The sequence below is a fragment of the Coregonus clupeaformis genome, chromosome 30, assembly GCF_020615455.1.
Source record: "Coregonus clupeaformis isolate EN_2021a chromosome 30, ASM2061545v1, whole genome shotgun sequence".
In the NCBI taxonomy this organism is placed as follows: domain Eukaryota; kingdom Metazoa; phylum Chordata; class Actinopteri; order Salmoniformes; family Salmonidae; genus Coregonus; species Coregonus clupeaformis.
The window spans coordinates 10375560-10389530 of record NC_059221.1 but is presented as its reverse complement, the minus strand read 5'-3'; the positions used below and the strand labels follow the sequence as shown (position 1 = coordinate 10389530).

General features: G+C 45.5%; 1 protein-coding gene across 1 annotated transcript in view; it reads left to right on the top strand.

Annotated features, from left to right (window-relative positions):
- The first annotated feature begins 7990 nt into the window (after window positions 1-7990).
- The window catches only part of LOC121545932 (ski oncogene), an 82384-nt gene continuing 76403 nt past the window's right edge, over window positions 7991-13971 (top strand). The window contains exon 1 of the mRNA XM_041856858.2: window positions 7991-9413. Coding sequence (XP_041712792.1) covers window positions 8508-9413 — 906 coding nt within the window. The 5' untranslated portion in view covers window positions 7991-8507. The remainder of the gene's footprint in view (window positions 9414-13971) is intronic.

Sequence of the window (13971 nt, the reverse complement as noted above, 5' to 3'; positions counted from 1 at the left end):
GGAGTTGTGATCCTGTTGTGTGCCATCGCCATGGATACAGGAAGGAAGAAATAAAAATAGTAGAACCAACTGACCATCCAGGCTCCCAAAAGCAGGCTCACCCAAAAGAACAGAGAGGAGCCGAAGCGAGAGAGAGAGAGGAGGGGGGAACTCGAAAAAGAGGAGAAGGACTTGATGTGTTATGAATCATTGAAAAGAGGAAAGATGTTTGCCGTTCACTCTCTTTCTCTCTCACCTGTCTCTCAGGCTTGGCCTTGAGTGGGTCAGCAGCTGTAAAAAAAAAAATATATATATATATATATACAGTGAGGGAAAAAAGTATTTGTTATGAATTGATTTGCATTTTAATGAGGGAAATAACTATTTGACCCCTCTGCAAAACATGACTTATTACTTGGTGGCAAAACCCTTGTTGGTAATCACAGAGGTCAGACGTTTCTTGTAGTTGGCCACCAGGTTTGCACACATCTCAGGAGGGATTTTGTCCCACTCCTCTTTGCAGATCTTCTCCAAGTCATTAAGGTTTCGAGGCTGACGTTTGGCAACTCGAACCTTCAGCTCCCTCCACAGATTTTCTATGGGATTAAGGTCTGGAGACTGGCTAGGACACTCCAGGACCTTAATGTGCTTCTTCTTGAGCCACTCCTTTGTTGCCTTGGCCATGTGTTTTGGGTCATTGTCATGCTGGAATACCCATCCACGACCCATTTTCAATGCCCTGGCTGAGGGAAGGAGGTTTTCACCCAAGATTTGACACTACATGGCCCTGTCCATCGTCCCTTTGATGCGGTGAAGTTGTCCTGTCCCCTTAGCAGAAAAACACCCCCAAAGCATAATGTTTCCACCTGCATGTTTGACGGTGGGGATGGTGTTCTTGGGGTCATAGGCAGCATTCCTCCTCCTCCAAACACGGCGAGTTGAGGGCAGAGAACTCAATTTTGGTCTCATCTGACCACAACACTTTCACCCAGTTCTCCTCTGAATCATTCAGATGTTCATTGGCAAACTTCAGACGGGCATGTATATGTGCTTTCTTGAGCAGGGGGACCTTGCGGGCGCTGCAGGATTTCAGTCGTTCACGGCGTAGTGTGTTACCAATTGTTTTCTTGGTGACTATGGTCCCAGCTGCCTTGAGATCATTGACAAGATCTCCCGTGTAGTTCTGGGTTGATTCCTCACCGTTCTCATGATCATTGCAACTCCATGAGGTGAGATCTTGCATGGAGCCCCAGGCCGAGGGAGATTGACAGTTCTTTTGTGTTTCTTCCATTTGCGAATAATCGCACCAACTGTTGTCACCTTCTCACCAAGCTGCTTGGCGATGGTCTTGTAGCCCATTCCAGCCTTGTTTAGGTCTACAATCTTGTCCCTGACATCCTTGGAGAGCTCTTTGGTCTTGGCCATGGTGGAGAGTTTGGAATCTGATTGATTGATTGCTTCTGTGGACAGGTGTCTTTTATACCGGTAACAAGCTGAGATTAGGAGTACTCCCTTTAAGAGTGTGCTCCTAATCTCAGCTCGTTCTGTATAAAGACACCTGGAACCCAGAAATCTTTCTGATTGAGAGGGGTGAAATACTTATTTCCCTCATTAAAATGCAAATCAATTTATAACATTTTTGACATGCGTTTTTCTGGATTTTGTTGTTGTTATTCTGTCTCTCACTGTTCAAATAAACCTACCATTAAAATTATAGACTGATCATTTCTTTGTCAGTGGGCAAACGTACAAAATCAGCAGTGGATCAAATACTTTTATCCCTCACTGTATATATACAGTACCAGTCAAAAGTTTGGACACACCTACTCATTATAGGGTTTTTCTTTATTTTTACTATTTTCTACATTGTAGAATAATAGTGAAGACATCAAAACTATGAAATAACACACATGGAATCATGTAGTAACCCAAAAAAGTGTTAAACAAAGCAAAATATATTTTCTATTTGAGATTCTTCATATAGCCACCCTTTGCCTTGATGACAGCTTTGCACACTCTTGGCATTCTCTTATTTTAGAGAAATACGCTTTTTGTGCATATGGAACATTTCTGGATATTTTATTTCAGCTCATGAAACATGGGACATTGTACATGATGCGTTTATATTTTTGTTCAGTATATATATATATATATATAAATATGTGTGTGTGTGTATTTAAAAAATATATATATATACAGTGCATTCGGAAAGTATTCAGACCCCTTGACTTTTTCCACATTTCGTTATGTTAGAACCTTATTCTAAAATGTATTAAATTAATTGTTTTCCTCATCAATCTACACATAATACCCCATGGGGCGGCAGGAAGCTTAGTGGTTAAGGCCGTTGTGCCAGTAACCGAAAGGTCGCTGGTTCTAATCCCGAGCCGACTAGGTGAAAAATCTGTCGATGTGCCCTTGAGCAAGGCACTTAACCCTAATTGCTCCTGGAAGTTGCTCTGGATAAGAGCGTCTGCTAAATGACTAAAATTTAAAATAAAATGTAAAATAATGACAAAGCGAAAACAGGTTTTTAGAAATGTTTGCAAATGTATACAAACATTAAAACAGAAAAATATACCTTATTTACATAAGTATTGAGACCCTTTGCTATGAGATTTGAAATTGAGCTCAGGTGCATCCTGCTTCCATTGATCGTCCTTGAGATGTTTGATTTGGAAAGGCATACACCTGTTTATATAAGGTCCCACAGTTGACAGTGCATGTCAGAGCAAAACCCAAGCCATGAGGTCGAAGGAATTGCCCATAGAGCTCCGAGACAGGATTGTGTCGAGGCACAGATCTGGGGAACGGTACCAAAACATTTCTGCAGCATTGAAGGTCCCCAAGAACACAGTAGCCTCCATCATTCTTAAATGGATGAAGTTTGGAACCACCAAGACTCTTCCTAGAGCTGGCCGCCCGGCCAAACTGAGCAATTGGGGGAGAAGGGCCTTGATCAGGGAGGTGACCAAGAACCCGATGGTCACTCTGACAGAGCTCCAGAGTTCCTCTGTGGAGATGAGAGAACCTTCCAGAAGGACAACCATCTCTGCAGCACTCCACCAATCAGGCCTTTATGGTAGAGTGGCCAGACTGAAGCCACTCCTCAGTAAAAAGGCACATGACAGCCCGCTTGGAGTTTGTCAAAAGGCACCTAAAGGACTCTCAGACCATAAGAAACAAGATTATCTGGCCTAATGAAACCAAGATTGAACTCTTTGGCCTGAATGCCAATCGTCGTGTCTGGAGGATACCTGGCACCATCCCTACGGTGAAGCATGGTGGTGGCAACATCATGCTGTGGGGATGTTTTTCAGCGCCAGGGACTGGGAGACTAGTCAGGATCGAGGGAAAGATGAACAGAGCAAAGTACAGAGAGATCCTTGATGAAAACCTGCTCCAGAGCGCTCAGGACCTCAGACTGGGGCGAAGATTCACCTTCCAACAGGACAATGACCCTAGGCACACAGTCAAGACAACACAGGAGTGACAAGTCTCTGAATGTCCTTGAGTGGCCCAGCCAGAGCACGGACTTGAACCCGATCTAACATCTCCAGAGAGACCTGAAAAGGTGCTTCAACAAAGTACTGAGTAAAGGGTCTGAATACTTATATACATGTGATATTACAGTTTTTCTTTTCTTTCTTTTTTTTGCAAAAATTTCTAAAAACATGTTTTTGCTTTGTCATTATGGGGTATTGTGTGTAGATTGATGAGAGGGGGGGAAAATAATCAATTTTAGAATAAGGCTGTAACATAACAAAATGTGGAAAGGTCAAGGGGTCTGAATACTTTACGAATGTTACTATATACATACATACATACTGTATATATATACATACACACTACCGGTCAAAAGTTTTAGAACACCTACTCATTCAAGGATTTTTCTTTGTTTTTACTATTTTCTACATTGTAGAATAATAGTGAAGACATCAAAACTATGAAATAACACATATGGAATCATGTAGTAACCAAAAAAGTGTTGAACAAATCAAAATATATTTTATATTTGAGATTCTTCAAATAGCCACCCTTTGCCTTGATGACAGCTTTGCACACTCTTGGCATTCTCTCAACCAGCTTCACCTGGAATGCGTTTCCAACAGTCTTGAAGGAGTTCCCACATATGCTGAGCACTTGTTGGCTGCTTTTCCTTCACTCTGCCGTCCGACTCATCCCAAACCATCTCAATTGGTTGAGGTCGGGGGATTGTGGCGGCCAGGTTATCTGATGCAGCACTCCATCACTCTCCTTCTTGGTCAAATAGCCATTACACAGCCTGGAGGTGTGTTGGGTCATTGTCCTGTTGAAAAACAAATGATAGTCCCAGTATGCCCAAACCAGATGGGATGGCGTATCGCTGCAGAATACTGTGGTAGCCATGCTGGTTAAGTGTGCCTTGAATTCTAAATAAATCACAGACAGTGTCACCAGTAAAGCCCCCCCACACCATAACACCTCCACCTCCATGCTTTACGGTGGGAAATATACATGTGGAGATCATCCGTTCACCCACACCGCGTCTCACAAAGACACAGCGGTTGGAACCAAAAATCTCCAATTTGGACACCAGACCAAGGGACATATTATCACCGGTCTAATGTCCATTGCTCGTGTTTCTTGGCCCAAGCAAGTCTCTTCTTTTTATTGGTGTCCTTTAGTATTGGTTTTCTTTGCAGCAATTTGACCATGAAGGCCTGATTCACACAGTCTCCTCTGAACAGTTGATGTTGAGATGTGTCTGTTAATTGAACTCTGTGAAGCATTTATTTGGGCTGCAATTTCTGAGGCTGGTAACTCTAATGAACTTATCCTCTGCAGCAGAGGTAACTCTGGGTCTTCCATTCCTGTGGCGGTCCTCATGAGAGCCAGTTTCATCATAGCGCTTCATGGTTTTTGCGACTGCACTTGAAGAAACTTTCAAAGTCCTTGATATTTTCTGTATTGACTGACCTTCATGTCTTAAAGTAATGATGGACTGTCATTTCTCTTTGCTTATTTGAGCTGTTCTTGCCATAATATGGACTTGGTCTTTTACCAAATAGGGCTATCTTCTGTATACCCCCCAACCTTGTCACAAACAACTGATTGGCTCAAACGCATTAAGAAGCAAAGAAATTCAAAATTCCCTAAATGGCACATCGACAGATGTTTCACCTGGTCGGCTCTGGAACAAATTATGGTTAAGAACCTTGCTAAATGGCACATCGACAGATTTTTCACTTGGTCGGCTCAGGTATTCGAACCAGCGACCTTTCGGTTACTGGGCAGCATTTAAACCACTAGCCTACCTGCCGCCGCATACAGTGCATCTCACTTATATCCATTAGGCCTCCTTGTAGCTCAGTTGGTAGAGCATGGCGCTTGCAACGCCAGGGTTGTGGGTTCGATTCCCACGGGGGGCCAGTATGAAAATGTATGCACTTACTAACTGTAAGTCGCTCTGGATAAGAGCGTCTGCTAAATGACTAATATGTAAAAATTACCAACTCCACATACCTCTCCCCTTGCCGCTTATGCAGACATGCCAGTGTAACAGTAGACCATTCCTGCCCAATGGCTCTCAGACCTCAGCACTAGGATGTGCACGTTGTCAAACAGATAAAGCCCCAGGTCCCTCTCGTCCCTTATCCGCCAGCCATCTGGGATATAGCTCATCTCTATAGCTCCAGATCTGGGGATATAGCTCATCTCTATAGCTCCAGATCTGGGGATATAGCTGATCACTATAGCTCCAGATCTGGGGATATAGCTCCAGATCTGGGGATATAGCTCATCTCTATAGCTCCAGATCTGGGGATATAGCTGATCTCTATAGCTCCAGATCTGGGGATATAGCTCATCTCTATAGCTCCAGATCTGGGGATATAGCTGATCACTATAGCTCATCTCTATAGCTCCAGATCTGGGGATATAGCTCATCTCTATAGCTCCAGATCTGGGGATATAGCTCATCTCTATAGCTCCAGATCTGGGGATATAGCTCATCACTATAGCTCCAGATCTGGGGATATAGCTCATCTCTATAGCTCCAGATCTGGGGATATAGCTCATCACTATAGCTCCAGATCTGACAACCCATCCTGTGGACTAGTGTGGGTGGGTTTCTGAGGAAAATGGAAAGACCCTAGCCTGGGTACCAGTCTGTCCACTTACACTCAAACATTGTCATAATTGTCATTTGTTTCAAAGAGGATTGGACTGATCCATTGTGGAAAATGGTTGAAACTTTTGGTGTAGGCTTTAGCGAGTGGATTGCCTCTGGAGGATAGGTCATGATTGGCATATAAACTCAATATAACACATTGGCCATTGGTCTAGGGGTCAGAATATTCCTCACATGAACATTGTAGCCTACTCATGATTATGTTTGCTATATGCCATGTAAATATATTGATGATATCCGGAGTACTCCTGAGTGGCGCAGTGGTCTAAGGCACTGCATCGCAGTGCTAACTGTGCCACTAGAGATCCTGGTTCAAATCCAGGCTCTGTCGCAGCCGGCCGCGACCGGGAGACTCATGGGCGGCGCACAATTGGCCCAGTGTCGTCCAGGGTAGGGGAGGGAATGGCCGGCAGGGATGTAGCTCAGTTGATAGAGCATGGCATTTGCAACGCCAGGGTTGTGGGTTCGATTCCCACGGGGGGCCAGTATAAAAAAAAAAAAATGTATTCACTAACTGTAAGTCGCTCTGGATAAGAGCATCTGCTAAATGACTAAAATGTAAATGTACTAATTTATGGCCTAATTTATATTGTAATGACCTCTGTGACGGAGCACCGCTCCAATTGCCATGCGGTTGCAGTTACATTGCCTCATAGCTAGGAGGAGCTACAGGAACGGAAAATAATTGCCTTACCTTTCATTCTTGGCTCACATCATCACAGCAAATCTTTATTGGAGATGACAGCAAACAACAACAGAGCCGACCAAATGAACAATATTGCAATGCTGGTGTAGACTGGCATACAGTTAGTTTCATGAATCTTTTGAACAGTTTAGTAGTAAAAAAGCTAGTCTACACTACACAAATTTAAAAGGCAAATAGACAAATTGCTCAAGTTAATTACACACCAGTAACAAAGTACATTTTAAATGCACAGTGAAAGTCCAGTTTGCAATTTTCTTACTTTTCCCAACTATTTTCAGCACAATAGGAATTATTAGATGTAGGCTAGTCCACTTGATTGTAGCCTAACACCCACTGCACTGCTCAATTGCTCATACGTTTTAAGTGTGCATATGCATGCCCTCGTTGTTGCACATTACAATTAAAACTAAAAAACCCAGGGGGAAAGTGACTCAAACATAATTGTTTCATTTCATAGACAGTGCTACTACTGTACGGGAGCTCGAACAGTATAGCCGTGCTTGTACAATTAACTGGCACATCTATGGAGTAAAACAAGTCTATGCGTAAAAACGGCCTATGCATAAAATGAATGCGTCCAAATAATAATAATAATAATAATAATAATAGTTATTCATATGTGGCTATACCCTGAAAATATGTGACCGTAATATGTGTTCTTCTTCCCTAGTTTCCGCAATACAAATTATAAGCCAGCCTGGAAAAAATAAACCTAAATAAACAAACAAGTCTAAATTTGACTGTCTGTTGCAAACTCCACCTATTCTCTTTCAGTTACAGACGTTCTTAGCTGTGAATAAAGGGCTTCAATGAGCCCTGTGCATTTTTTCGCCTTTGCATAGTCCGCACAATGCTTCTAGGAGAAGTAGGGGAGTGCCGACTTGTTCCTGGAAGAGCCAGCCTGCGTTGTCATTCACATTCCTGGCTGGGATTCAATGACTGAGCCAGACACACAAACACTGAGAGAGGGATGCGAGAGAGAGAGAGAGAGAGAGAGAGAGAGAGAGAGAGAGAGAGAGAGAGAGAGAGAGAGAGAGAGAGAGAGAGAGAGAGAGAGAGAGAGAGAGGAGAGAGAGAGAGAGAGAGAGAGAGAGAGGAGAGAGAGAGAGAGAGAGAGAGAGAGAGAGAGAGAGAGAGAGGGGGGGCAAGTGAGTGAGCGAGCGAGAGCAACCCAGCTCACAGACTAGCCATCTCCACACAGGCGTAGCGAACTGCGTGGGTAGACGGAGTGTTTGCATCGGGCTCTACTGCAGTATTTCAAACTGATTTGTGTATGTGTTTTACACCTGTTACATAGAGAGAGAAGGCTTTGCTTTATCGGTCGATACTTTTTCTGGAACTTCAAAAGCGTATCATTTCAGAGGGACGCGTTTTAGAGTTTCAGAGGGACGCGTTTTAGATATGGACAGTTGGGAGTCTACTGCAGGGGAAGACTCGCCGGTGTCACCATTCGCCTAGTAGGCTCCTAGTCAACGGAATTGGAAACTCACTATCTGGGACTTTTTGTGGATGTTTGATGAAGCGCTTTCCGCACTTGGCTAATTCTGGGATACCTTGGATTTACAAGGAACCGGGACCTATCGTGTCTTTCGATTGTTTTAGTTTGCCCCAGTTGAAAGGAACTCTCGCTTTCAAAGTCGTAGTGAAAACATGGAGACTGTAACTCGACAAAGCTTCCAACCTCACCCAGGACTGCAACAAACCCTCAAGCAGTTTCATCTGAGTTCTATGAGCTCCCTCGGCGGACCGGCGGCTTTTTCTGCTCGATGGCCACATGACCTCCTGTTCAAGAAGGATGGGAAAGAGCCCGAGCCCGTGCTGCATCTGCCCATGCAACCACCGACAGTGATGCCGGGCCCCCTCTTCATCCCGTCCGACCGATCCACGGAGAGGTGCGAGACTGTCCTGGAGACGGAGACTGTCTCCTGTTTCGTGGTCGGCGGCGAGAAACGGCTGTGCTTGCCGCAGATCCTCAACACCGTCCTTCGGGATTTCTCCCTCCAGCAGATCAACTCGGTGTGCGACGACCTCCACATCTACTGCTCCAGGTGCACGGCGGAACAGCTGGAGATCCTGAAAGTCATGGGGATTCTCCCATTCTCCGCGCCTTCCTGCGGACTCATCACCAAAACGGACGCGGAGCGCCTGTGCAATGCCCTGATTTACGGGGGCACCTACCCTTCGCACTGCAAGAAAGAGTTTTCTGGCTCCCTGGAGCTGGAGATCACGGAGAAAAGCTTCAAAATATACCACGAGTGTTTCGGAAAGTGCAAGGGTCTCATCGTCCCGGAGCTGTACACCAGCCCCAACGCAGCCTGTATCCAGTGCATGGACTGCAGACTCATGTACCCGACCCATAAGTTCGTGGTGCACAGTCACAAATCGTTGGAAAACAGGACTTGCCACTGGGGCTTCGACTCCGCCAACTGGAGGGCATACATCCTCTTGGGCCAGGATTACACGGGGAAAGAGGAGACAGCGCGCCTAGAGCAGCATTTGGACGAGATTAAAGAGAAATTTGACTTCGCCAACAAATATAAGAGGAAAGCATCAAGGGTGAGTTGAAGTCAATGTTACAATGTAGTTCCACTGTGTTAGAAGTGTTGTTACATTATACGAATGTGGTTACACTGTTGAACGTTTGTTTCCCTATATCTTTCTTGTGTGTTGTTGTGTTGTCTTCTTGTAAATACTATGTTATCTAGAAAGTCAAAGACTCCTATCTAGAGTACACTATACTATTGGTGCAAACGGCAATGACTTGTCCCTGCCATGGGTTTGTTTAGACTGGAGGCGAGTCTTTTCAGTATTTGGTAACACTTCACATATTGTTACTAATTGTCCACCAATACCAGCTAAACGCCTCTGGTGGCAATAAAAGCATTATTTGCCTGTGAAACACCTCTGCGGGTGTCAATGGCTAAATTTTATTGGCCTTACTTTAAAAACAAACCCATTTACCAACAAATGACCCTATAATAGTGTTACAACAACTACCGAGAACTCATGTGATGTAAGGACGGGACGAGGAAATAACGTAATCATTTGTAAAGTCCGGAGAACACCTCCTACAGCAAAACTCCCCCCTGTCCTGCACGCACGCACCCCCCTCACCCTTTACAGCTCTTGAGGTGGGGGCTGCCGCTCTCTCAGTTCGCACTTTGCAGTGTATTGTAGCTGACTGGCTGTGTTTGAGAAAGATGCACTTGGTCGGCCAACGTTATCTCAGGTACTTGAAGGTGGATGTTTAGTTAACCAGGGCCTCATCCGTGCGTAATGGGAGGGGGAACGTCTACTTTGTCAGCTGAAGAGCTAGTAGGCTTTTCGATGAGCTGGCTCATTTAGCTCCATTCACCTAAAAGAGCCGCCTCTTCATTCAAAATGCTTAAAAATCGACCTATAACCATGAAACAATTTAACATCTCCAATGTAAAGCCCTAAAGGTAGACTACCATTATGTCAGATCGTGAAATGCGCTTTCATGGCTGGCTATCTGATGAGCCCCAAATGAAGGGGAGGGGAGCTTATCACACACGTGAGAGGGGCTCAGAGTCTCGTCTCCTGCATGCCAGCCAGGCTCACCTTTTTCGGGGTAATTGAGCTCTGTGAAGAGTATGGGAGCCTCCGGTCGGCTAACCCTGACTTTTACATTGGAGGGTAGGCTTTAGTTAAAACTGCTACTACAACAGGCAGACCCTTGATTATAAGGGCTCAGACACACCAAAAGCGTTTGCTGGCCGAGAGGACTTGGCACCGCTGAATATAATTTGCTAACCGAGTGCGCACCGAATTTACATGTAGAATCACATGAAAAATGTCAGCAGCCAGACGTCTACAGCGTGTTGTCCCTAAAACACAGCGCGCTGAACGATCGGCAGACGAACAAGATCCACATTCAGTGCGATGTGAGCGAGCCTTAAATCATATGGGGGGATTAAGTTTGTGCTTTGGGGTGGGGAGGCAGGCAGAGGGGGGATCAGCCTTCCAGTCTTCCTCTAGCTAAGACTGATAAAAGAGCCACCTCCACAAATGAAAGGCGAGCACGGTCATTTGCATGAACTGTTAACGTGAATAGAGTTGATGAAGCGGGGATAGGAGTATTGTGGTGGAAACATCATATGATCCCAACAAAGGGGGACATTCACCGACCCCCCCCCACATCACACAAACTATTTTCCCTTCCCCCCTATGATCTACTCCTTTACCCCTTTCAGCATAAAAGGAGGGTGAAAGGAGAGTGGGTGATTATGGTAAGACACTTTTCGGTGGGCCATACAAACAAAGTGGAAGTGTTTACCAACAGAGGTCTAACAATTCACCACCACAGCCTTTACCCTTCCCTTTGCCAGTATCGCAGGAGGGCAGAGCCTTGCCATGCACTGTCAACACTGTGTCTCTTGGCACTCATCTGTATTTAGGCTTGAGTGGGGGAACCTAAAGGACCCCACTTTAAAGGCTTCTTCTATTTTTATAGGGTCTCAAAAGGCACCTGTGTGTTAGACATTGTTAATATGAGTCTCCTTTGAATTCACTATTTTTTTAATCTAGCGGCTTGGTTAAAGCAATGCTAATGAGATAAAATGTGCAGAATCTTGAATTATGATAATATTGCTAAACTTCTCTCGCTACTGTACACGTCTCCCTTTGTCAGCACATTTCACCAGGGGTGTTACTTTAAAATGCGTTTCTGAGAAGTAAGTAAGTGATAGACCAAATTGGACTTATTGTGCTTTCAATAACTTCTCTTTTTTTCTTCAGTTGTTGGCGAGAGGAAAGGGTGGTTTTGTGAAGGGTTGTGAATATAGCTGGCAGCCATCTCACAGTCAGACACAGGAAGTGAGCTCGAAGGACTTCCTGGCCTCGGAGACACTTTGTTCCTCTGAGGAGCAGACCGCTGCTATCGAGCAGTAGTCTGGGCATTACCCAACACACACACATCTCACCCATAGACAGAGAAATTACACCACACCGACTTTACAGTATACCTTCCGTATTGCAGCCTACTTCCCTTATAAAGGCTGTGTTGGAATTTGCAATAAAAGTGCATTCTCCGTTTTAATTTTAGATGTGAGCGCGCCGGTGTTGACTGTGGGAGTGCAAACAACAGTGAATGAGCAAGTGAGTTAGCTCAGTGATCTGTTGAACGGGCTCAAAGTTTACAAGTAGGGTGTGGAGCAGTAGGCTAGGTCTCTAAGTTCACCATGCCAATGTTGGCTTGCCTTTATCATGGTTTCTGGCTAGTACACATCATCAGTGGCTTTCCGCGTCAGGATGTTTAGATAAGGATGGCGGCTGCAGATATAGGACCTTCCTAGGTTTTATTTAACCTCAAGACGATGTGATTTATACACGGCCCATCTGTTGGGAGGAGATATGAACGTGAGAGAGAGAGAGAGAATGGGAGAGAGTAGTTGAGGCTTAGTTTATGCACAGGCAGCTTACGTTCTCACCAACAGCCAAGTTTTGCTAAGACATTCAGCAGCAGCACAGTCTTTTGGTTGCGTAAGGCGAAAAAAGGAATACAAAAACGTTCAGACTCTGAGCCTAAAAATCTCAATGGTTCAGTGGTTTTCCCTGCCTGGCACTGTACTGTAGCATGCTGGTTGGTCGCTCTCTAGTGCGGCAGGGCTATCAGACGCTGTTTAGTTGGGTGTTTTGGCAGACGCCGCATTGGGGAAGTCAGCAGACATGACTAGTAGTTAGCCAGGGAAAAACTAGTAGTTAGTCTGGGCTGGGAAACGGGAGAGTTGCGACAGACGTTACATTCCAGACCTGCCACTCCCTGCGAGAGAGAGCGGAAACAAGCTCATTACGCATCGACTGCAAACCCTCTTGAATAGGCATGAATTAAACCTGTCCCCACACCTGCACGGCACTGTGATATCCAACCCTCCACCGTCCAGTCTCTTTGGGACAGGAAAATCAAGTTGTTTTCCCCCTGTGTTTCATTCTCGCGCCGGGGTGGCGAGGAAGGCTTTTGTAGACAAAGAGCAGTTGTTAGAGAGAGAAAGAGAGGCTGTGAAGGCGGGTGCATTCAGATAGGACTTTCATGATGATGCTTTTGGTCTGCAGTTGCAATTCAAAATGGCAGAACCCTAAAACTGAGTTTGGACCACAAACTCTTTTGTGGACTCTCAAAAGGGTGGCAAACGTGCAAAGAGATCAATTTTGTAGAGTGCAAGCCAGGTAGCAGGCAGGCCCCTCTCTCTTTCTGCAGAGTCAGCCCTCTCTAGCAAGGAGATCTGGGAGCCTCGTTGTTTTCAAAAGCACTGCTCCAAAAGTGTGGCTGGGCTCCAGACCCCATTTCGCAGGGGCTGAAACTTCCCTTCCCACTGCCCAAAAATGTCCCCGGTGCACCTTGGGATATCTGGCCTCCAGCTGAAGGGGCCGCTTGTTGGAGGGGGGAAAAGGGAGGGAAGGAGTGAGGGAGGGAAAGGAAGGGGGTAGGAAGTGAACTCCCTGAGGGAATAGAGAGCCATGTCCTGTTTCATATGCAAGGCACAGGCACGGCTAAGCCTTTTGACGGAGAGCCATATCCACGCTGTGGACAGCACAACAGCTGGTAGCCATGCATATCAATGGCCACAGAGAGAATATCCCTCTTCACTTCTTTTTGGGGGGGTTTTCAGTAGGGAAAATGTAGCAACTGCAGCTGCATTAAAATACACATACGGCTGCTATGGGCCGGTAGTTTTGGGGTAGTGGTGATTATGTGGATTGATTGAAGGAGGACTTTTTTGCTTGGTGTTGTCGTGAGGGTTGTTGTGATCGCTGAAGAATCATCCATGACTTCTGTGTGTGTGTGTGTCTGTGCATGACTGAGAAATGATCCAACTCTCCAGAAGCCTGCATGGCCCAAGAAAGAGCAAGCCATTAATTCACTTAGGGCCTAGCTAAGTGAGTCCTCCTCCAATCTCTATCTCTGACCAGGCCGACTGTGACTACTCTGTGTTGTCTGGGTACAGTGAGCCCTGCCTTGTTGGACCAGCATGATGGGTCAGCGGGATCAATAGGATATTGACGGCCGGGGTCTTCCCCTGTCAAGGGCGGCTGAAGACTCCATCACTCCTTCACCTCCACTGCATAACTAGAATGGACACGGGGATGTCTGTTT